Raw genomic sequence first — 26,595 nt, forward strand, 5'->3', positions numbered from 1 at the left:
AAGAATCAAGGATTCATTTGTGCTTTTTTATAAATTCTCTCTAATTGATGCATCAAACCAAAGTCGTTGATGTAATAAGAGGTTAAGGTATAAAGCATCAGAATAAAACAGTTAAACATTTCCCAAGATGCCTGGTCTAGTCAAGCCCCTTGATCCCACAGACTATTTTACTTGCAAATGTCCACTGAAACATTTCACTCAATGTCTTTGATAAAATATTCCCTTTATTCTCCCTCGACACCATAAACCATTGTCTTAACACTACAAAGGACAAGCTGGCTTGACTAAGCAGGTTATGGGGAGACTTTAAGATGGCCCCAATAAAGAAAACGAGATGGTAGGTAGAGAAGAGACTTGTATAAAACCAGTTAACACTCAAGGGAGATTATCAACAGTTGCAATACATCTCAGGTTTTCAGAAAACCCACCATTATGTAGAGAGATTGGGGTGGGCATGTTTATTTTAAATTATTGAACACTAGACTAACAACAGCCTACATTTTGTCCAGCAGCACTGAATGCTAACACACAATAGGGCTAGCCTACTAGTCTAGTCTATAAGTCATTGCAATCTACATGGTCCTGTCAATTTAGATTAAAAATATCTAAAAGCATTTGCCAAACTTGATATTTAAAAAACTGCACACAGTGAAATTTCAGCGAACTCCATTACCTGCACATCGTCAGCTCGCGTCAAGTGTCAACTTCACGCGTCATAATTCAGCAACAACAAGGATGCTTCGAATCATTTGCAATCGGTTTCCCAGGAATTCTTTTTTGTTAATACAAATTTGGACGATGATTATAGTGGCTGTTACGCAGCATTTTACATAAAATAAGCTCACTTTATACAAGATCACTGAATAGCAAATTAACTAAAATGTATTAGTAGCCTAATTTTGTTCAAACACGTCCAAATACTACACAATATGATCACAGCACGAATTAGCAGCCAAATATAAATTATGGTATTTGTCACGTATTCATAAATGACCTACAGCTTGCACACCCAGAATAGCCTTTTTTTAAAAAAAATCTTAGTATGGAATGTATGCACCAGTGGTAATGAAAACTTAATATACTGAGCAGCCTATGAATTATAATAATCGTATATGACTAATAATAGCCCTACCGAGCCATTTCACAGAACGGGTGCCATTTCTGTCACCAGGACATTGTATGTAAATATGCATGAAAATTAGCTATAAAGTAGGCTACACTTTATCTTTAAGCAAAGTGTCCTGCACATTCATCTAAAAGCTATTTTAAAATATATTTAAAACATTATTCATAAAAACTACAGAGAACACTAAAAAAAAAACACAGCATTTGTTATATGTCCTCAGTAAACTTTACCATATATGTGCTAATTATTTGCTTAAATCCCAATCCTGTTACTTTCAATCCTGTTACTCATATAAAAAAAAGCTGAGTACATTTGAAATGACTGAAGTTGTAGACATTTAGGATTAGTTTTACAATGTGAAAAACATATTACAGGGAGTCAGTTCGCCACAAAGTGGCTTACATTTTTTTTTGTCTTTGTCTTATCTTTTGCAGGAGATCGAGAGAAGCCATACTATCCAGGTGCCACAACACCCACCCGCTGCAAGGGAAAGAGTGAGACACACACATCCCTCTCTATTTCCCTCCTTTTGACTCTCCTTTCCTCTCCGTCTCTCTCTTTTCCTTTCTTTTTTCACCTCGAAGAACAAGCACAGCACATCCCTTCAACACAGAAATCTCACTCACACACATGCACACACATAGGGACACTCATTCCTGTGATCAGTTCATTCCTGTTACTAAATTATTTTAGGGGAAAAAAGTACAAAGTTAAAACCAGTTTCAGTTTTGTTTTGGCCCATAATTTATCAAATTGTTTAATTAATTACATTATAAAACGAATTATAAACTTGAGGCTTGGACTTTTTTGGACAATTTCTTCTTTTTTTTTTTTTTTTTTTTTTACAAAATAGCCTACACCCTCCATTTTAGTAACAAATATCAACTATTTGAAAAGGTAACCAACTATTTCTTTAAAATAAACACTTTCTTAAACCGCTGAAGACGCAGTGGCTGAGTTTTGTTTTCAAGGGGAATATTCCTTCAATTAATGTCAATGCTTTCATGTTTGCGCAAAGTATTTCTCACCAGACTGCTTTATAAAGGAGGGTCAGTATAAAGAAGGTCTGGCTAAGAAGCTGCTCCCGAAAAAAGGATCGGTACCAACTATTCGTGTTCCTGCTGCACCTCCAGAAGAAGTGAGTGTAACGTTTCAATCGCTTGCACGCTTCACGAAGAATGCGGCTAAAGTTTACAGGATAAGTTACATTACGGCATGCAATCTATTTATGACTTCTCCATATAATTCATAATCCCAAGTTTATAATGAACGGAGGTCTTATGGGTTTGGAACGACCCATTTTTGGGTGAACGAACCCTTTAATTGTCAAATTAAGTTGGGGCTGTCATCTTGTCCCGGGTCTGACTCGTCTTTAAATTGATAGGTTGCACAGATGTGTCATTTCACCTCCACTGTTGTCAAAGCAGTGTTGTATCAAAGCGCACCACAGAACAGAGGGGCGGGGTGAGCAAAGCTCATTAGCATTAAAGACACATGCACTGAAATGGCTTGCTGAAAACAGAGCTGCCATCGAGTCTTAAAACGTGAAAGGCGAAGCTTGAATTTACGGGTATGTCCCTCTTTGGCTAATGTACTTTCAAGATGGAGGGGAAACATGGCGACCAGCATTCAAACCCCTCACCCGTATGTATTTTCAATGGCATATTAAAAACTTACGAGAATACTTTATTACTTGAAAGAAGTAAATATACATTAATGAGCACATATATTTTTGAAAGAACTAAGTGTTTTTAGCTAAAAATAAACAAAAAAAGTTACACAGTGTATAGCTTTAAGGGAAAAACAAAGGAACTAATTGATTTTAAAATCGCACATGAGTTTTGGTAACCGGACTGAGAAAACATGCATCCATCTGCTACTTAGATTTTTTTTTAAAATAAAGTCATCTGATATTGACCAGCTTTGAAAGGAAAAAAAAAGAGAAGTTTATTTTAATTTTGAAGTGACAGCGGTCATCTCACACCGATGGCTTGAGACGGAGGAAACAAGGGCTCCTTAAATCAAAGCTTTATAGAGATAGGCTTCCTGCATCCTTTTATGTAATAATACGTTGCTATTTTTTTCAACTGAAGACAAACTCAACAAGTAGACTGTGTGTGGGAAAAAAGAATGTATTAAATGTAATAAAACTATATTAAACTGTAACTTCATACTGGAAGCCGGTGATATCATCTCACAAATCTCTCACATCTGCAGGATAAATCTTCAGCTAGAGTGATCACATGGTTTCGCCACAGGAGAGATAATGCAACCCATTTCCTGAGGCTGTGTGGGATAGAATTGATACTTGAAGGACAAGAGTGAGACCTAAGGCACTTTAATCAGGACACCTTGAATATGATGAGGAGGACTAACTGGCACTGGATTAAAAGAACACTGAATAAATAGGGATTTGGTCAGTTATGCTAATGCCTTCACTTCACTCTGTCAAATGTCATTCATTCGATTTGTGTTATACAAGCAGCTCATTGAGAAACTATCGCTGCGCATCACAAATTCCTCCTCCTACTTTTGTAGGAAGGCATATGGAGAAGAAAAAAACATCTCTATTATGACCACATTAAAGTCTTTAGTTCTTAACAGTAACACAGGCACCTATATTGCATAAAATGATGCCTTTGAGGATTAGGTTTTTCATGCATATTCTTCTTTTCAGCTCAGAAAATTCTCTGTACTTTCTATTTCATAATATTCAGGATATATCACAGCTGGATGAGATTTTTTTTCCCCTTGTGGGAAATTCAGCAAAGCTGCTAAAGGAGTTCAGGCCACAACTTTGAAAAACGCAACAACCCTCTGCTGAATATCCACATCAAGAGAATCAAACACATGCTTCTGGATTTTTAATTTTACATACTCAATTGGGTCCAGCTTGGATTTCCAACGTGTCGCTGCACGGCTCCTTTCATTTTAGCAGGGTTTCCACTGTGGTGGGAAGCGAATGGACATAGAACTTCAGAACAAGCCATAAACGTCATTCCTAACCCAAGTTCATTTGGATATTGATGGTTCATTTTGTATGTATTTTCTTTGAACCAACACCAATATCAACTGACAAACCAACAAAACTTCTGCCTAAAGGCGGCTGTTCCTTCCAGCATTTCATTGTCACTGGCTGGACCAGATTGAAGTCAGTACTTCTCAGATCTCAGAGTAAAAAAAGAAGAAAAAAAGAAAAGAAAAATCACCTTATCGGCCTCTTCATTCCATCCTGTGAGTGACATCTTGGATACTACTACACAGACATTTTATTTGTCATATACGAAAACTCAGACAGCGTGAGTGGGCAAAACCTTGAATGCAGCCCGTGGGAATCAAATCGATGTTATGAGGTGCATTTAATTGCATATAAATCCATTATTTAATGCTATACGAGGCAATCCAGTTATTGGCGGGAATATTGCGGCCATTATGAGCATGGGATGAGTCAAGCCTTGGCCAGAAATGAGATATGTGTTTACTTGCACTGGCTGAGCAGTTTGCTGGTGTGGTGATGAACAGAAGAAGAGAAGCCTCATACTCAACCCATCTTCTGTCTACCGGCTCTAACAGAAGGTCAATGTCAACGGCAAAAACAACCCTCCAGAGATGGTGTCTTCAGTTTCAATCCAGCTAATACGGTTCCATTTTATGATTATAATTAGTTAATTGCCTATAAAGACTTGGCCTGGAAATTACCCTGAACAACCGTGTCACGCTGAAATATTGTACTCCAGCAAACAACGACAAACGAAATAGGAACTCTAGCAAAGCTTTTCATTTCCAAGACTCAGTATGTAGTGATAAGAGCAAGTGAATCCAATAAAAGGATAAAATGAGATAAACAAAATAATGAAAAACTAGAAGGGACAACAGCCATCAGGAATAGGTATTCAGGTCTGCTTTAAAGTCAAAGGCTTATAACAGGCTCAGTGCACTATTTTTTCCTCCCATTATTCTATCCCATTATTCTTTTTCTAGACGAATAGAATAGATTAAAAAAAACAGCATTTATTTAAAATATAAATCTTTTGTAATATTAAAATGCTTATTGATCACCAAATCAGGATATTAGAATGATTTCTGAAGGATTATGTGACACTGAAGACTGGTGTAATGAAGCTGAATATATATACAGGTCCTTCTCAAAAAATTAGCGTGATAAAGTTAATTATTTTCCATAATGTAATGATACAAATCAAACTTTCATATATTTTAGATTCATTGCACACCAACTGAAATATTTCAGGTCTTTTATTGTTTTAATACTGATGATTTTGGCATACAGCTCATGAAAACCCAAAATTCGCAAAAAAATAGCATATCATGAAAAGGTTCTCTAAGCGAGCTATTAACCTAATCATCTGAATCAACGAATTAACTCTAAACACCTGCAAAAGATTCCTGAGGCTTTTAAAAACTCCCAGCCTGGTTCATTACTCAAAACCACAATAATGGGTAAGACTGCTGACCTGACTGCTGTCCAGAAGGCCATCATTGACACCCTCAAGCGAGAGGGTAAGACACAGAAAGAAATTTCTGAACGAATAGGCTGTTCCCAGAGTGCTGTATCAAGGCACCTCAGTGGGAAGTCTGTGGGAAGGAAAAAGTGTGGCAAAAAACGCTGCACAACGAGAAGAGGTGACCGGACCCTGAGGAAGATTGTGGAGAAGGACCGATTCCAGACCTTGGGGGACCTGCGGAAACAGTGGACTGAGTCTGGAGTAGAAACATCCAGAGCCACCGTGCACAGGCGTGTGCAGGAAATGGGCTGCATTCCCCAGGTCAAGCCACTTTTGGGCTACAGAGAAGCAGCACAATATTGTGAAGGGAAAGTTGAGAGACGCAAGACCCAACACTCTGGATGAGCTTAAGGCCGCTATCGAAGCATCCTGGGCCTCATAACACCTCAGCAGTGCCACAGGCTGATCGCCTCCATGCCACACCGCATTGAAGGAGGCATTTCTGCCACAGGATTCCCGACCAAGTATTTAGTGCATAACTGAACATAATTATTTGAAGGTTTACTTTTTTTGTATTAAAAACTCTTTTATTGGTCGGATAAAATATGCTAATTTTTGAGATAGGAATTTTGGGTTTTCATGAGCTGTATGCCAAAATCATCAGTATTAAAACAATAAAAGACCTGAAATATTTCAGTTGGTGTGCAATGAATCTAAAATATATGAAAGTTTAATTTTTATCATTACATTATGGAAAATAATGAACTTTATCACAATATGCTAATTTTTTGAGAAGGACCTGTATTTAACACATACCGGTATTACACTTAAACTCACACACACCATGGGCGTAGATTACGCGGGGGACGCGGGGGACGTGTCCCCCTCACTTTTAATAAAATGTATTTTCGTCCCCCGCACTTTTACTGGGTCTCACCGATCCTAGTCGACCCGCTCCGAGCGGGATCCGAACCGGCGTTACCCTGCGCGGCGACGGGCAAGTTAACAGGGACGCTAAAAACAGATTTCTTTAATCTGGGTTGATTGCGCGCTTCTTGAGGTCACGGGCAAGTGTATTTACATTGAAACCAATGTGAATACATCAAGATTTAAATTCAGAGACAAAAAATTATCTATGCATGACCTGTCATTTTATTCGCGTCTAAATATGAGGGCGCTCTCACAGAATGTCAAAAGCGGATTCGTAGAGGTAATACCTCTGGAGCTGTAGCTGAGCTGAGCTGAAGGAAAACAATCGTTATGAGTTATGAAACGTGACGACGACAATCAGACGATTGCGACAATATATGCTTTATGTGTGTTTTTCAAGTCATCTCAAGGCTATTTATTGACAATAAAGTATAGGCTATCATATGAATAATGGAGCTTTTAATGTTTAGTATCTTCTGCTCAAGGCTGCATTTATGTAATCAAAAATAGTTCAAACAGTAATATTTTGAAATATTATTACAAATTAAAACAGCTTTTTTCCTATGTGAATATAGTAATTTATTCCTGTGATCAAAGCTGAATTTACCATCATTACTCCAGTCTTCAGTGCCACATGATCCTTGACTAATCACTCTCATATGATGATTTTATAATCAAGAAACATTTATGATTATTATCTGTGTTGAAAACAGTTGTGCTGCTTAAAAATGTTGTGGAAACCATGATAGCCTACATGTTATTTTTCAGTATTCTTTAATGAATAGAAAGTTCAATGGACAGCATTTATTTGCATTCATTAAATAAATTATTATCTTTTGTAATATTAAAAATATCACTTGTGATCAATTTACTGCATGTCTGATCAACAAAAGTATTAATTTCTCTCTTTTTTTAATTTTACCACAAATGTTTAGATGATTTCCACAAAAATTAAGCAGCACCATGAGCAGCACAACTGATAATAATCATAAATGTGTGTTGATCATCAGATCCTCATTTGAGAATGATTAGTGAAGGATCATGTGACACTGAAGACTGAAGTAATGATGATAAATTCAGATTTGATCACAGGAATAAATTAAACTTTTCTATATCTTCACATAGAGAACAGCTGGTTTACATCAGAATATATCTATATTTTTTTACATTGCACAAAATCTATGGAGTCTTAATGCACAAGTGTTTGTAGTATATAAACCAATCATAAAATTGGCACAAAAAATAGGAGAATAATATTATAGATATTAATTAGTGGTTATTGTTCAGCAGTGTATTTGATATCTTGCCCAATTAAAAGCAAGAGATGCAATAAATGATATTGGTCCAAAAAAAAAAAAAAAATTCTGTCCCCCTCACTTCTGAAAAGATGGCAACGCCCCTGACACACACACACACACGCTTACACACACACACACCAATCAGGCATAACACTGGTCCAGCATTTGCCTGCCAAAACAGCCCTGACCTGTCGAGGCATGGACTCCACTAGACCCCTGAAGTTGTGCTGTGATATCTGGCACAGATTCTCGATTGGACATATATCTCGATTGGACAACATCTCGAACTCGTAATGCTCCTCAAACCATTCCTGAACCATTTTTGCTTTGCGGCGGGGCTTATTATCCTGCTGAACGAGGCCACAGCCATCACAGAATACAGTTTCCATGAAAAGGTGTACATGATCTGCAACAATGCTTAGGTAGGTGGTATGTGTCAAAGTAACATCCACATGGATGGCAGGACCCAAGGTTTCCCTGGAGAACATTGACAAAAGCATCACACAGTCTTTGCCAGCTTGCCTTCTTCCCATAGTGCATCCTGGGGTCATGTGTTCACCAGGTAAGCGACGCCTGATTAGTGTGTGTATACACACACACACACATATCAAAATAGCAAACAACTATGTAATGAGAATTGTACAAATACAAATGCAGCGTCTATTATTAAATGTAGTTCAAAGCTGGCCTTTTCGAAAGCACATAGCATTACAATTATTATGATTTGTGCAATTATGGAACATTAAGCATCAATTTACAAATGGGAACATTATTTTATGTAACGCAAATGAAAAAAATGACTTGAGTAAATGAAGTGCCCTAATTAGACTGTGCAGGGTTAGCTGAACATACGGGACAGAGTGAACAATGAAAGCCAAGATGATCAATAAAATGCATGCCAGATGGACATTTAACATTTACTCTTTGGCACAAAACAATTCCTCTGTGCCCCTTTTCCAAGAAAACACCACTTGAATCAAACTCAGCATAATCTGAACATGGGAAAGCGTTAAGTTCTCCATGTCAAGAGAGTTTGGGAGTGAGTGTAAATATGGGTTTGGGTGGGACCGACCTGCTCCAGGGATCTCTTGCCAGTCCATTTTGCTCTCTCGCAGGACCAAATGAGACGCGCTGCTTCGCATCTGCGGGCTGAACCACCATGAGATTAAAGACTCTCTTAAATGGACCGTGATTCCCACCATTCGTTCTCTCTCTCTCACTCTCTCTGGAGAGCGCCACTCAAACTGACCCTTCAGCTGAACATGGGGCCTAATTATCATGCAGAGTGCATGCTGGGATGCAGAACATGCGCCAACGGTCGAAAGGCCAAAGCTCACAGTTGCAGGAAATGAAAAACAGACGGAACATGACGAGATGTCATTTGTGGAAAATAAGTCAACGAACACTTGCATTGGATAATTCATACTTTATTGACGGTTTTACAAAGTAGCTTCAAAATTAGGCCTGTACAAACTTAGAAATGAAAAACCGAAGGCCACATATTAAAAAACAAAAAACTAAGCAGATGACTTCATATAGGAAAGAGAGAGAGAGAGAGAGAGAGAGAGAGAGAGAGAGATTGAGAGAGAGAGAGAGAGAGAGAGAGAGAGAGAGAGAGAGAGAGAGGGGAAAAAGGGATAGGTGAGAAAATAAACAGTATTATCCTTCACAGAAGGATATAACCATGTCCCTCTGCTAAACACAATATTACAAAGGAAAAAGCTCAGTCATCAGAACGAAATTTAAATTTGTTTTTAGTTGCATCCAAGGAATTACGCCTTTAATAGTTCTTTCTTGTTTTTGCCTTATAGCTAGACAACACAGCAAGACCGAGGCTCCACCATCTGCTGCTGGTTTTGTGTTTTTCTACACCTGCTTGGGTTCCGTCTGCACCATCAAAATTAAGATCTCCATGCCTAATGCTAATCTGGAGGCAAAATAAAAAAAAAACATCTAACTAGCGCAAGGTCCAAACAGGCATACATAAAGGGATAAAAGCGCCCAGCATTCCAGTAGTTGAACGGAAAGCTGTTGAGGCTGTGCGAGATGTAGACTGATCCTTCCTGGATGTTGCGGAACTCTCTCAGGAGGAGTTCGGCTGAAGGCCTTTGGAGGCGGCAAGCATTGCTCGTACTTTCGCCATGAGGTCCTACAAGGAAGGAGAAATGGAGAAAAAGTTAGAGCAGTATTCGTAAGGGAGAGTTTGCGAGAGAAACTAATCACAGCATAGTCACAGGACAAGAAAACAAAAACATGAATTCATGAGCTTGCAGACAACTTTGCGCAATTTGAAATTCAGATTGGCTTATGGTTTTGTATGTATGAGGATCCTTCGTGCTAAATATGGATACGGATGTCTAGTGGCGTCCTATAGGAAAGAAGGCCATTGGCAAAAGGGATTCCTGCTCATCAAACGCCTCTCTTCATTCTATGTGGCTCAGGTTGCCTTAACCCAAGGCTGCTTGCATGCTAAGAGCCCATTGGGAGAAAGTGACACCAGAGTATGCAAGGCTTGGCACTTGAATAAACATTTGCTTAATGAATATGCACATTAACTGGTGTCAGTGATTTCATACCAATGGAATTTGCATCAAAGGAACTCCAAAACAACAACAAAAAGACTACTTAAAGTAATATTAGAAGTTCAATAATAAAACTGTATGATACTGTTGGAGTTAAAAATCTTCATTTGTGTTCTATTGTGTCTTGGATGCCCTAGGGGTAAGCAGATAAATATAAAAGAAAAGGTACAAGTGTGAATTAATTTTTGTGGTGATCAACTATGCCACAAATGTCATAGATCGAGCTGTACTGAACCCACAATATTCCAATAAAATGTAATATCACACATAAAAACATGTCAGTTAATAAGCTACAGTTACAGATACATTTCAGCCTGCTTTCTGGCAATGACACCTTACTTTGCAACCAGCATACATTTACTTCAAGGTTATTTACCTCAGCTCAACTTGCCATTATGTATCAAATCAGTGAAATAATCTTTCGAAGCACGTGGCTGAATTGCACGGTTGTCATAGGAGCAAGGTTTGCTCATTGACGTTTGCAGAATTAAAGGCATCGCCGCCTTCCGCCCCCACATGCAGTCGAAGGAAAGTTATTAACCCTGAATTTCCAATAAACCCCTGCAGAATTAATCATTAAACAAACAAGTGGTCAAGAAAAACACAAACAACACAGGCAAGGACCAGCGTGTCTCTGGAGAGAAGTGTCTGCTCGTCCTTCACGGGGTGAAATCATTATGAAAGTCATTTTGCTGGAGTGAAACCACAAAATTACATGGATTGCATTAAACTGTTTACAGAGGCTGACGACTGTGATCAGAACAGACTAAATCAAGGTCTGGGTTGGAGAATAGCACACCATACACCAGCATTGTGTGCCATTCAGAATATAATTTAGAATGCCTTTTCAATTACAGCTTAATAGGATATACAACTGAAACTCAACATGTGAATTTAAGGAAGTACAAATAAAAACTTCAGAACTTAAGTATTTAAAGACATTAAAATAAAGTTTTGGGGAAAAGGTTCTTGGTGACCTTTGAAACATGGAATGTGTTCATCCATCCATCCATCCATCCATCCAGACTGACAGACAGATAGATGCAGTTAACATAGAAAGAGAAGATAGACAGATACAGTTGATATTGACAAACAGAGACAGACTGAGACAAAGAGATAGATGGACAGATGGATGACTGACAGACAGAGATAGATAAATACAGACAAATATGATAGACAGACAGACATTGATATAGGCAGACAGACATAGACAGACAGACAAATAGAGTCGATATAGAGACAGAGATAGACAGAAAGGCGGATGGATGACTGACTAACAGATAGATAAATAGATACAGACGATACAGATAAAAGATGGATGGATGGATGGATGACACATATACCACTACTCAAACGCATGTACATGCTAAAAAACGAACCAGTAAAAAAATGACTCTCTGATCATAGTGTGTTGATCCAGTACATTAGAGTGGCAGGACTAAGCTGGGATAAAAGCTTGCTGAGCTTCCAGCTGACCCGAGCAGATTACTGCAATGAAAGGAGGATATCTTCAGTATGATTACAGCTCATTATGAGACCACAGCTGGCTGAAGTATGAGGATATCTAAGAATGTGGCTGCCCAACTCAACTCCTGCATGATGGAAACATAAGCACTGTTGTTTTCTGAAAAAAAAAAAAAAAAAAAAACTAAACAAGCTAGTTGTAACTGTGACTAAGAACTGCCTTTTGCAGTTGGATGGTTTCTCTGTAGCTATTTGGGTCCAGACCTTGGAGCAATTTGACAGATAACCCACATTCATACCTACACTTTCAGATTCAGAGGATCACCCAACTTTGAGGTGGCAGTTTAATCAAAGGCCCAGGCCATTTAAAAGAAATTTTGAAATCTTACAATCAATATCACCCTAAACTCGCTCCATTTAGTATGTATTTAGTATGTGTATGTGTGTGTGTGTGTGTGTATATATATATATACATTTATATATATTTTATATATATAAAACAATGGTCTGTCGGAGCCAATAGCCTTGCAAGGGTTTCCAAGTTCATTTCCGAATTAAGATCTGCATGCTTTCCTTTCTGATCTGCATTCTGTACTATTCAATAAAGGCATGAACAAACTTCAATCAGTTAGTACAAGAGGTCTTTTTTCCCCCCAGTCACAGTGGGGTACTTTGGAAATACAACACTTTTTTGGTGCCTTATCTTGCGCACAACATTAATGCACTCATAGCTTTCCAGGGTGCATTTTGCAACCCATAAACGCCTCCTGAACAAACCATCAGTCACCTGCCCCCCTTAACATGCCACCCACTGCTAGTCAGTTGCAAATAAGAAAAGCAGCACCAACATTTTAAGGATGAGGAGGACAGCACAGAGCACAAGAAAAGAAAAAGAACTGTTGTGCTCCTCAGGGAGAACCATAAACCAGCCTCCCTTGTTGTTCGGCTGACAGGCAGATAGAGGGGTCGTAAACTCCCAGGGGAGTTGTGCTAAGATCGAGAACACGCTTCCCCAGCCTTTAATGTTACAGCTTTTCATTTGCCGGTTGTAAAAAAAAAAAAAAAAAAATCCAGTCTCCACCGGAGTACCTCATGAGAGCATTTCTTCCTCTATCAATAGTCAGGATGTGCATGTCAGAGCTGGAACATTCTCCTCTGGAGGATCCGATCATAGTTACGTGAGGTAGGGCTGCGGGCAAGGGATCAAACTGAGCTGAAACCTGCTTCCCTACCACAGGATCTACGGGTGGTCCGTGTGGCCCGGAGCTTTCATTGCTTGGGCTAGAGGGGGCAACTGGGGACGGAGGGACTTCCGAAATGTAAGCATGCACAGGCCTGCAAGAAGTTCCTGCCGGTAGTTATTTGTCAAGGTGAACCATGCTTCTATTGATTCGAGCAGCAGTTGCTGGTTTTAATAAGAGCCAACTCGTTTTTGCAAGACATTGCCCCCTGGAAGTCCTGCCCCAGTTCTGAGGTGTCAGAATTGATTTTGTATACCGGGAGAAAAGGAAAGTGAATTAGGTTTCCAAAAGATCTGAAACCATGTCAAGACCGTAGACTTTTTTTTTTTTAAACCAAGAGGGCTAATATATATAGACTTATGCAGCTGACTTTCTTTTTGTTGAGAATCAGATGGCTGCGAGCAAAACGAAGTGCACTTTGTTTATCTTCTTATGCATTTCTCGCATCCTTTTCTCTGACACAACTGGCGTTTAAAAAAAAAAAACGCATACAGTAGCTACCCTTGTCTGCTCTGTATAACAATAAGCAAAGGGAAGGAAAGCGAGCGTAGTCTGCATTTCATCCTCACAGCACAAGGCCAGAGATCATAACAGAGCTGCAGAGACTGACAGCTGCATTGAATCAGCATGCGATAGCGACAAGCTCTCTTTTTCCCCCCACACACACACACACACACACACACACACCCCTACATACCCACGCCTGGTGACAGGGTCATGTAACCAAACCGCTGTATTTCTCAGTTTCAGCACGTAGGGCTCAGCAAACACAGACCACTGAGAGCGTCTGGCCCTAAATTACATATATTACTGCCTTACTAAGCATCCAAGGGTCTCATCAGCCCTGCTACACAATTTCAGTTGGTTTCACCTTAGGCACTGAATTAAAGAGTGGTAACAATTTTTTTTTTTTTTTTGTGTGTGAGGTAGCAGTATATTGACATTACTCAAGTATTCTCGATAGAGGTTTATTCTAAACCTTCAAACCTACAATTTAATTTAGCCTGCAACTGCTTAATGTACAAATTACAATCAAACATTAACACACAAGATGCTGCACCAAGGAATGGGAAAGAACGTCAGGCGTTGAGACACGTTCTTAAAAATAACTTATTTCAATGTGATAAGATGCTGAAAAAGCAGGAAAATGTGACGCAATTTACACAATGTTTGTAAATTATATAACACAATTATTATATAATACAATTTATATAACACAATTTACATCCTCTTAAACTGCTGCTGAAAAGGCTGCAACATGAAACACAATGGGAAATTTTGACTGACCAGAAAAATAATTCTGATTAAAAAGTAGTCCTGCTAAATCTCCAATTTTCTATATAATAAAAAGGAAACACTAAATAAATTATAATAAAAAATGTCTTAACGAATATCTTAATTTCAAAGTAGTCCTCTGCAAATACTGATATATGAAATTGTGACCAAATGTAAGGTAGTTTACACAAAAGTGAGTTTATAATTTCTTAATGACATACCTGAGTGATTTTGGTTTGCACTGAAGAGACAATAGTGGAGGACACTTGCTTGTCCTTCTCCTGAGAGCCATCCCTGTTTAACAAATAAAAGTAAAGAATTATTTATATAGCACCTTTTAAAAAGTGTATACAAATTGCTTTACAGAAGAGAAATACATGTTTGCATTCACAGAAAAGAAATTAATCGAATTCCATAGCTTGGGAAGTTGGGAACGAAAAGACAAAATGCTGACTCAACATTTTTTTTGCTGTATTTTTAATACAACCAACAAGGTGGACTGCCTTCAGTACTCAAAAAGCATAACTGGTGTGATGATGACGTCGGATGTAGCTCAAGCGTTTTAAACTGTGCAAGGCAAGTACACTTGCAAGTACTGTGCAAGTACACTTTCTTCGTAATTTCAAAAGGTGGTCCGCCTATTTTACTTTATACGTTTTAAATATGGATATTTTTCCTACACAAACCCATCGATTCACTTCAGGAGGCTTTTATTAACCCCCGGAGCTATGTGCAGCACTTTCATAATGGGTGAATACACTTTTTTAGGTTTCAAATTTTGGGCTGCTGTTCGCTGACCTTATAAAGCTTGGATTAGTCAGGACATTTTTCATATAACTGATTATATTCGTCTGAAAGAAGAATGTCATATACACCTATGGCTTGAGGGTGAGTAAATTATGGGATCATTTTCATTTTTGGGTGAACTATCCCATTAAATATTGGATGTTTGAAGTGATCTTTGCTAGATCATATTTATTCAACAAATTAGAAAGGTATATTAGGGCAGTACCATAAGGTAATTTAAAAAACGAATAATAGGATCTTGAATTCAACGCTGAATGATACAGGCAGCCAGTGAAGGGATCTGAGTGCATTTCGAATTTTAGAGCAAGTTAACATTCATGCAGCTGCATTCAGAATTCTTTTGTAAGTGTTTTAATAGAGCTCTTTGGTAACCCAGCAAAAACGCTATTGCGAAAGTCAAAAAGAACAGTGAGACAGTGACAGAAAAACAGAGGTCTGCCATTTGGCCAGGTTTGCGAAAAACTCCCCAATACAGTATTCATGATGACAGGTGAGTAATGTAACCACCACAGACATCTCAGGCGAAACAGAGCGACCAGAAGAAGGTCATGAAATATTCACCCAATGCCGGAAGAGACACAACAACTGCACAAATAAAAACAAAGTTTAGAGAGACACACAGTGGGAGGTAAAAAGCAGCAGCAAAAAACAACTGAAGGCCGAGGGAGTTTAAAGCAACTTTTTTGATGAAACTTGAGAAGTCAGTCCCTGTGTCCAATAGCCCTGTGCAGAGTGCTCTTTTAGGGTTTTGAATCAAAACCAATCTATAATGTAGAAAACCCATGACGTTTCTTGTAAAATTCATACATATTATGCTGTCAAACTACTTAATTAAAACGTCACAATGCCTGATTTTGAGCGTCTAAGACTTTCAAGCTTCGTTCAACAATTAGTCAAGTTGTCAAATCATACCTAAAAACCATATCTTCCAAATCAAAAAAGCTACAGCACAGGCCGTCTTTGTGTCTCACACACAGTGCTCCTGGCAAAGCTTAAATGAATATTGCAACAAAGTGGGAAAAAATATGCTTGAAAATCTATGATTCTGACTGAAGCAGACTGAGCTTCAGAGGGTGGGCGACTCTCTTGCGAGGTTCACACTGACTGGTTGTTCACTAAAGGGACCAGAGAGAAATGCCTTTTACCTGGACCTCCCCAAGCTGGAGGCGGGGCTTGTGGCAGGGGATGGGCTCGCGGAGACTCTGGCCATGGCTCCGCTTCTGTCTGGGGATGCTGAGGGCGAACAGGAGGAACCCTTAAAATGGTGTGATGGCTTTGAACTCTTCCTCTTCTTCTTTTCATGAGGCGATCTGAAAAAGAGAGTTAGAGAAGTAATACATCAGCTCAAAACCTGCACATTCAAATGTGTTGCATCATGTTTGGTTACACAACTGTGTAAGAAGCGTACTGTTTTGTAAATAAACTTGCCTTCCTTTGCCTTATTTCTCACACAAAGTTATTGTATGGCTTCATAAGATTTCGAATACTGCTCCTAAAATATATGGACTACTTTTATGGTGCTTTTTTTCCCTTTCATGTTCAACAGACGACAGAAAGTCAAGGGTTTAGAATATCAATAAATAAATACAAAATATGAAGAATGCATTTCTCACGACTCTGGGGATGGTGCAGTTAAGTGAGAGTCACTGCGTGAAAGGAGGTGACACTATGACACAATGCAGAGTTTTAAAACATCCATGTGTCCCTTTACTAAGACCCATGATCCACCACTGCATTAGCGAGGGGACTCAAATAGGTCATCCGCACATACATAACTGTAACAGTGTGCGCTTTATCTTCAAAGAAAAGGTACACATAGACCATATCAAGAAGCATTTATCTCCAAGGCTGTCCTTTATGAATATTTTATATTTGAATACATTGGGTAGGTCCTTTAGTGGGACAAATACATTTTTAAAGGAGCAATAAACTTCAGTTAATGGGCATAGTGACCTCTAATTATCCGTGGTACTGTAGCAAAATGACAAGACCTGTTTGGAGAGTGGACACTAAAGTGAGTGGTTAAAAATGTGCTCCTGCAGACGTGCCAAGAATACCACAAGGGGCATTCAGTATTACGACTAAATGAATCAATACAGGATCAACTCAAGTCTAAAATAGACAGAAATGCATAATACCTCACACCTACTGTATCTGATTGGCACGGTTAAGATGACCTATTAGTTCATTGTACAGGGGAGTATGGAGTTTAAAAGTTACTTATAGATTAATTTTTTTTGCATACATTTTCTCAACAAAAAACAAAAACTATGATAAATGTAAAGCTACCAGAAAGTAATCACAACGCTTCACTTTTTTCCACATTTTGTTGTTACAGCCTTATTCCAAAATGGATTCGATTAACTATTTTTTTCCCTAAATTCTACAAACAATACCCCATAATGACAATGTGGAAGAAGTTTGATGAAACCTTTGAAAATTTGTAAAATGATAAAAGATCAAATAAAATGTACAATGTTCGCAAGTATTAACAGCCTTTTTCATGACACTCAAAATGGAGCTCAGGTGCATCCTGTTTCCTCTGATCATCCTTGATATGTTTCTACAGCTTGATTGGAGTCCACCCGTGGTAAATTCAGTTGATTGAACATGATTTTGAAAGGCACACACCTGTCTATATAAGGTCCCACCAGTTAACATTAGCTGTGGCTCATTTCAAAGACTGTGTGTTCTGGAGGTCACATTTGAAGGCTACTCATAGAGGATGTCTCACTGAAGATAATTAACCATTAGATTGCAAAATAAGAAATTAATTACAGTATTTTACACCTACCAAGGAATAACGGTCAGTTTGATTCCAGTTACTTAAAAAAAAAAAAAAAAATAGGACACCCTTTAAGAAGTATGCAGCCTTTAAATGCGACCTCCGGAGGATGCAGCTTCCGAAATGAGACTCAGCTAGTCAATGTCAGTGCACAAACCAAGCCATGAAGTCCAAGTTTGCCTAAGAATCTCAGACCATGAGAAACTTCTCTGGTCAGATGAAACAAAGATTGATCTCTTTGGTCTGAATGGCAAACGCCATGTCTGGAGGAAACCAGGCACCGCTCATCACTTGGCCAAAACTATACCTACAGTAAAGCATGGTGGTGGCAGCATCATGCTGTGGGGAAGTTTTTCAATGGCAGGAACTGGGAGACTTGTCAGGCTCGAGGAAAAGATTCATGCACCAGCAGCCATATCATCCTGTAGCCCAAGACTGGGCTGAGCCTGGTCAGTACCTGGATGGGAGATCAACTGGAAAAACCAGGTAACTGCTGGTAGAGGTGTTAGTGAGGCCAGCAGGGGTGCTCACCCTGTGTTCTGTGTGGGTCCTAACACCCCAGTATTGTGATGGGGACACTGTACTGTCAAAGAACACCATCTTTCGGATGAGACGTTAAACCGAGGTCCTGACTCTCTGTGGTCGTTAAAAATTCCCAGGATGTCCTTCGAGAGTATAAAGAGTAGGGGTGTAACCCCGGCATCCCGGACAAATTTGCACATTGGCCTCTGTCCATCATGGCCTCCTAATAATCCTCATATAATTATTGGCTTAATCACTCTGTCTCCTCTCCACCAATCAGCTGGTGTGTGATGAGCGTTCTGGCGCAATATGGCTGCCGTTGCATCATCCAGGTGGGTGCTGCAAATTGGTGGTGGTTGATGAGATTCTCCCTTCTTTGCATGAAGTGCTTTGCGTGCCTAGAAAAGCGCTATATAAATGTAACAAATTATTATTAATGCAGCAATGTACAGAGACATCCTTGATGAAAACCTGCTCCAGAGTAATCTGGACTTCAGACGGGGGTGAAGGTTCATCTTCCAACAAGACAATGACCCAAAGCACACAGCCAAGATAACAAAGGAATGTCCCTGGGTGGCCCAGCCAGAGGCCATACTTGAACCTGATTTAACATCTCTGGAGAGATCTGAAAATGCTTTGGACAGAAGCTCCCTATCCAACATGATGGAGCTTAAAGAGGTTCTGCAAAGAAGAATGGGAGAAACTGCCCATATATAGGTGTGCCAAGCTTGAAGCATTATATTATTAAGACTTATAAAGATGTTGTAATTGGTGTCAAAAGTGCTTCAACAAAGTACTGAGCAAAGGTTATGAAAACTTGTGATTACAAGTGATTTTTGAATTTTTAATACATTTGCAAAGATTTAAAACAAACGTTTGTCATTATAGGGTATTGTTTGTAGAATTGAGAGAAAAAAAAGAAAATTGAAATCAATTTTGGAAAAAGGCTGTAACACAAAATGTGGAAAAAGTCATGCGCTGTGAATACTTTCCGGATGCACTGTATTCAGCTCTGAGATGATTCAGAAAAGCAGAAACGTATGAACAGTTTATAAATATAAATTTAATGTACTTTTAAATCTAATACTAATTAAAAATTATGTGTTGAATTAATTGCAGGACTCGACCTTATCATACTTATTTTTAAAGTAATAATAATTGGAAAACCCAATCTACGTGATAAATAAAATCATAAAAAAGACAAAGGTACAATACTGTGAACTTTGTCTATTATGAAGGAACAAAATAATAATTTTATAAATATATTTATAAAATTATTTATAATATGTATATATGATTGTTTAAAAACTAGAAGAAATTATGTTTATAAAATGTTATTACATAAACTGTATAGGTTATTGATTTAGTAATTAGTATTCTAATTATTATTATTATTTAATTGGTTTATTCTATTATATTTTTCTGTTTAAAAAAAAGCATGATGTGTGTATATTTACAGTATACTATTCAGATATACAAATACATAGGGTTCAGATTTTTTCTAACTTGTGAATCACTCTACAAAATCATGGATATTGCAGTTCCTTTCTACAGGAGCCTTAACTATTGGTTAACCTCTTGTGGCTGGTCTGCCTTGAAATGTTTACATATTTTGTTAATGATATATGATCCTGTGGAGAAAACAAATGACATTTTACTTTCATACCCCAGCTGCTATATTTCCAAGACAACATCTGCTGCGGGGTCAAAGGCAGGCACTCTGGCACTCAAACGCCCTCTGCTTGCATGTACAGTAAGCAAGGTTTGGCATCCTAGGTGCTTCTATCATCACTTTAACTTTCCAAACTTCACTGAAACCCTGCAAGTGATCTAACCATCTCTCGCTCATCCTCAATTCCTCTCTTGGTTCAAACCAGAAAGGGTCGAGGGTGTAATGAATGGTCCTGAGCTTTTTTAAACCATTTGAAGGGAATGTTTTAAAAGCGTGTCCTCGCTTTGTGCAACATCCACAGCAGCAGAATATGGAGAAAGAATACAAGAGAGAGTGGGCAGCCCAGATAAAGACCAGGTGACAAAAGCCGGTTGAGATCTGAGAAGTCATCATGACCATTTCTTTCTGCTGTGCTTTAGCACCTTATAGGGGTCGGTAACAAAATAATAGCAAAGTAGAGGAAATGAGAGCGAGAGGGAAGGATGATAGCAGTGTCATGGAGTGGAGTCTCTCAGGACTCTTCAATAGAAGGATTACAGCGAATGAAAAGATCATGCTTGGTGCAGACTCTGGGGAAACACCAGGAAAGCACTTTTTACCCACTGTGAACAGCAGCATGTATGCTGACAATCAGCCAAAATTCTCCTTGTGATGATATACAGCTAAAGGGTTTAAATAGAGGCCCTATCACAGCTGCCGTTAAAACAAACACATGTTCTTCCTGCTGTCCTTGTATTTTGTATTCATAGCATGTGCCAGTATACATAGAGTAAATATTTAGTATTAAAATAATAAAACAGAAAGATACTTCTGCCACATCTGGAGTTGGTAAGATTTTGCAATGTTTCTTTTATAACAATGTCTTTACTGTCACTTTTGATCAATTTAATGCATGACCCCAAAACTTTTGAATAGTATAAAATGCATCAAAACAAACACATTACAAAAAAAATGGTCAGGTAAAAAAAACCTAAACAAAACAATAAACACCATGATCCAAAAAAACGTGTGATGTGGCCTGGATGCCAAGGCCACCTTGATCTGGAGCGCTTCCTGCCAAGTGCTGGGTTGCTGCCAAGGCGGTATGTGCTTGGACCATAGCTTTCCTTCTCCCTCTCGTCACGCTTCCTCTCTGAAGAGCGAGCTCGTCTGTCTCTGCGGCCGGGGGAACGAGACTGAGACCTGAGATAGGGGGAGAGATTGAAAGGAAAGAAAGGCACACAAAAAAACATGGTCAAGTTAGAAATCAGCCCACACGTTAAGACTCATCAGTGCTGGTAAATGATGATTGATGATGATTCTCTGCTCTCCTTTATCATTTCAAACCATTTTTGAGAGATGGAGAGAGTTTGAAAAGACAAGTAACTGAGGAGTTGAAATCCTGAACCTTGTATCAAGGTTCAGAAACTCATTCAATAAGTAAAATATCAGTAAAAAATGTATGAAATTAAACAAATAATGCAAGACTTTGTGTGGATGACATTGATATCAGGAAATATAAATTATATAGTTAGAGATAGTTTAACCCAAAAATGAACATTTGATGTTTATCTGCTTACCCCCAGGACATCCAAGATGTAGGTGTGTTTGTTTCTTCAGTAGAACACAAATTAAGATTTTTGACTCAAACCGTTGCTCGTATACTGCATGCGTGTATTTCTGTGAGAGTCACTATGAAAGTAAAAAACACATAGATATACAAATCCATATTAAACCCTGCGGCTCGTGACGATACATTGATTCCTTAAGACACAAAACGAACAGCTTTTGCGAGAAACCGAACAGTATTTGTTCCCCAGTGTCAATACTTTTGTCTAAGAAGGTAAAAAAACTGGTGTGATCATAGATATATAAATATATGCCTTCCTTATTAGTGCCTGGTCGGATCAGTAGAATTAGGCATCTATGTACTATGTACATGTTTTTTTTACCTCCTTCAATGGAAGTAATGGCACTGGGGAATACTAGATGAGATTTGTCTGATATGAGGTAAAAAAATAAATACTGTTAGGTTTCTCGCAGAAACCGATCGTTTCATGTCTTGACATCAATGTGTTGCCACAAGTCACAGGGTTTAAAATGGATTTGTATATCTACTGTATTTTCTGGACTATACGTCGCTCCGGAGTAGAAGTCGCATCAGTCAAAAAATGCATCATATAAAAAAACATATATAAGTCGCACTGGACTATAAGTCGCATTAGGGCAGAGCGGTAACAGAGCAGAAGAAAGAAAGTTTGAAGTGAGTGAGAAACTTGTAAGGGACTGGCGAAAAGCAGAGGTTACTTTAACTGTAATGAAGTAAAAAAAGAAAGCTACTTGCGGACTATAAGCAAGATGGCCGGCCCAAAGCTGAAAGGAACGAGTCCACAGATGCTTAAACTCTCAGCCGCGCGAGACGAACGCTGTGTGAATCATTCTCCGCTGCATAGTTTACTACATACAGTTTGTAATTTGCAGAATAAGATTTTCTTTATGGGGGCATTTTGTTATTTTTTCTGCTTTCAGTTATTTTTTTCTGGGGTAGGCTACAGGAGCAGCATAGAGCACCCTCTCGCGGCTATATGTTTATTCTTGTGTCAATCAGTATGAATTAAATTTGATATATAAGTCACACCTGACTATAAGTCGCAGGACCAGCCAAACTATGAAAAAAAGTGTGACTTATAGTCCGGAAAATTCGGTATGTGTTTTTTACTCTCATAGAAATACACCCCATTGACATGCATTATACGAGTAACGGTTGGAATTAAAAATCTTCATTTGTGTTCAACTGAAGAAACAAACACACCTACATCTTGAATGCCCTGGGGGTAAGCAGATAAACATCACATGTTCATTTTTGGATGAACTATCCTTTTAAATAACAAGATTACCTTGTGTGTGAGATTTCATTGTTAATCTTTGATAATATATATTTTTTGTAAAATGTCCTGCCAGTATCTCACATAAATAGGTGTGGTGAGAAATCACGCTTTTATCATTGAAAGTTATATACTACACTAGACGTACACAGAAGTAATCACTGCAAGACAATGAAGAAATGTGGACCTCAAAAACTTGGGCAAATCAGTGAGGATTGTTTTGCAGTGCAAAATGAGACTGATCTGAAACGGCAAATCTTTAAATGTTAAGAGTGACGGTAACTACAATCTACAGCTAACAATAAAAATGCAATTGGCACATTTATAGTAGATTTCAATGTCAGCATGTAGTTCATTAATGACTGGGGCTTCTATGTCTGCAGTCCACACAGCTTTCAAAGTAAATCAATCAATCAATCAATCTATCTATCTATCTATCTATCTATCTATCTATCTATCTATCTATCTATCTATCTATCTATCTATCTATCTATCTATCTATCTATCTATCTATCTATCTATCTATCTATCTATCTATCTATCTATCTATCTATCTATCTATCTATCTATCTATCTATCTATCTATCTATCTATCTATCTATCTATCTATCTATCTATCTATCTATCTATCTATCTATCTATCTATCTATCTATCTATCTATCTATCTATCTATCTATCTATCTATCTATCTATCTATAATATATATGTTTAACTCTTTACAACCGAAGTGTGCAGCAAAGCATTTGTGAAGCCACAACACACACAACCTTGAGGAGGATGGGCTACAACAGCAGAAGACCCCGCATGGTACCACTCATCTCCACTACAAAAAGGAAAACGAGGCTACAATTTACACAAGCTCACCAATATTGGACAGTTGAAGACTGGAAAAATGTTGCCTGGTCTGATGAGTCTCAAATTCTGTTGAGACATTCAGATGGTCAGAATGTGGCGTAAACAGAATGAGAACATGGATCCATCATGCCTTGTTACCACTGTGCAGGCTAGTGGTGGTGTAATGGTGTGGGGGATGTTTTCTTGGCACACTTTAGGCCCCTTGGTGCCAATTGGGCATTGTTTCAATGCCACAGCCTACCTGAGCATTGTTTCTGACCATGTCCATCCCTTTATGACCACCATATACCCATCCTCTGATGGCTACTTCCAGCAGGATAATGCACCATGTCACAAAGCTCAAATGATTTCAAATTGGTTTCTTGAACATGACAATGAGTTCACTACACTGAAATGGCCCCCACAGTCACCAGATCTCAACCCAATAGAGCATCTTTGGGATGTGGTGGAACGGGAGCTTTGTGCCCTAGATATGCATCCCACAAATCTCCATCAACAGCAAGATGCTCTCCTATCAATATGGGCCAACATTTCTAAAGAATGCTTTCATCACCTTGTTGCCTTATAGAATTATGGCAGTTGTGAAGGCGAAAGGAGGTCAAACACACTATTAGTATGGTGTTCCTAATGATCCTTTAGGTGAGCCTGTCTGTGTGTGTGTGTGTGTGTGTGTGTGTGTGTGTGTGTGTGTGTGTATATACACATACAAACACACACACGTTTTGCATATTACAAACATTATTTAAATGTTTAAATTTGCTGCAGAACACGACCATACATTTAATGTTCAATAACAGTACAAAACGAGCCTCACTGAACCTTGGAAAATCTAATCTAATGTTGACGAACACATTCCTGTAGCAAAATGGATGGGTCTTTATTACAGGTGTGCGTGGGTTGAAATGTAATCATACATGTATAGACCCACACAGAAAGATAATGTGAATTAAAATAAATATCTGGTACGCACACACACACACACACACACACACACACACACACACACACACACACACACACACACACACACACACACACACACACACACACACACACACACACACACACACACACACTTATAAACTAAGAATGTACTGAAAAGAAGAAAAGCAATTAAAACGTGGGGGTCGTGAACAGAGAGAGAAAAAAATACATTTATACAGACAGGAAGAAGAAAAACAGACATTATATCTAATCATTAATAATCTGCTGCGCGGGCGTCAAAGATATTATTTGATGATGAGGACACTATTTCCCCCCATAATACATTTGTCTCCATTTATTATAATTGTGACTAGGGTGAATTTAATTTTCCTTTTCTTTTTCCACAACACTGGACAGATATACTCATTACAGATAAATGTTAGCCTGGTCTCTGGTGTTGATGTGCTGGCTGGAAACGAGAGATGTCAGGTGTCAGGAAGGAGAAAATAAAATAGAGTGAGTAGCTTAAATACTGACACCATTATTATTAGCGCTAACAAAAATTAAGAGGCACAACACTGACCATGTTGGATGTCAGAAAACAAAGACTTTATAATTACTTCAGTCTCTAGTATTACTAATACAATGTCCATGCTCAGTGTCAGTCACTGACTGAGATATGGGTTTATTAATGAACGCTATAATAAAACAACAGTGGGCTCAGATTTGTGCTAATGTTTGTTTTAAGTTACATCCAAAGCAGTTTTCATGAGCAGTTTTCTGGTTTCTTTGTTGTATTATAATTATTGATTAAATAAAATCTTAAGCTAGATACATCACTAAATAAGGTAAACTGATGCACAATCACTGCTGTAAAAAGATAAAATTGTGATTAAAAACAGCCATCTGACTAATCTTACTAGAATATTGTTTTGAAATAAAAGTAATTAAAAATTATACATACATTATATATACTGATTGTTATACATAAGATGAGTGTGCGCGACTGTGTGTGTGTGTCCTTTGCCGCTTTGGCATACTTCATGGTTAAGGCCTTGTGGTTAGTTGTTTTTTTAGTGAAGCAGCCTAGCCTTGGAGGTGGAGAAGTTGGAGTGATTGTGTACGTGTGTGTGTGTGTGAGTGTGTGTGTGTGAAAGAGGCAGAGAATGTTAGACAAATGTGCTTTGATGTATCTGTCTGATCATATTTGCTTTATGGATGATTAAATAATATCACATGAACAGTCATACTGCAGGCAAGTGCACTGATTGCATGCCAGTGTCTGATAGGCTATACCTGGCATTTATTCAGGTGATGCTTTCAATCGGAATAATTTTGTGACATGTGCGCACAGTTTGTCTGCCGCATCAGAAATGTCGACGCAGTCATATACAGCAGCTGGAATGTGTTCCATGGCAATTCTACACGGCCACCAGGTTTTATAAAAGCGATTTATTTGCTGTAATAATATATTCTTCTCTCAAACAGAAACATTGTCAAGATGAGAAGGTGTAGCCAAGCTATGTCTGTGACACTTTCATTCCGTTTGGGCATTTCTTGGGCAATTTTTTTCTACCAATGCAAGTCAATGGGTGATTTTCAAAATCTACAGAACACAGTTTAAAATGAGTGTGTATATTAAGTGCTTTTGGTCTAATACTTGAAGGGTATCAAACAAAAATCAAATCTAGACCTAAAAACACTTTAAAAACCTGCTTCCTAAAATTTTAATTCTTGATATACCCTATTCTCAATATTCTCATGTCTACATGATGAATAGTTTATT

At 38.4% G+C, this 26,595-nt stretch overlaps 1 protein-coding gene across 4 annotated transcripts in view; it reads right to left on the minus strand.

Moving 5' to 3' along the window:
* Nucleotides 1-9,228: 9,228 nt before the first annotated feature.
* sfswap (splicing factor SWAP) overlaps nt 9,229-26,595 on the minus strand; it is a 113,616-nt gene continuing 96,249 nt past the window's right edge. For all 4 annotated transcript variants that reach the window (XM_067424579.1, XM_067424582.1, XM_067424580.1 and 1 more), the window contains exons 15-18: nt 21,201-21,347; nt 16,332-16,496; nt 14,601-14,673; nt 9,229-9,966 (exon numbers count right to left, since the gene is read on the minus strand). In XM_067424579.1, coding sequence (XP_067280680.1) covers nt 9,901-9,966; nt 14,601-14,673; nt 16,332-16,496; nt 21,201-21,347 — 451 coding nt within the window. In that variant the 3' untranslated portion in view covers nt 9,229-9,900. The remainder of the gene's footprint in view (nt 9,967-14,600; nt 14,674-16,331; nt 16,497-21,200; nt 21,348-26,595) is intronic.

This window comes from Pseudorasbora parva, chromosome 18, assembly GCF_024679245.1.
Source record: "Pseudorasbora parva isolate DD20220531a chromosome 18, ASM2467924v1, whole genome shotgun sequence".
Lineage (NCBI taxonomy): Eukaryota > Metazoa > Chordata > Actinopteri > Cypriniformes > Gobionidae > Pseudorasbora > Pseudorasbora parva.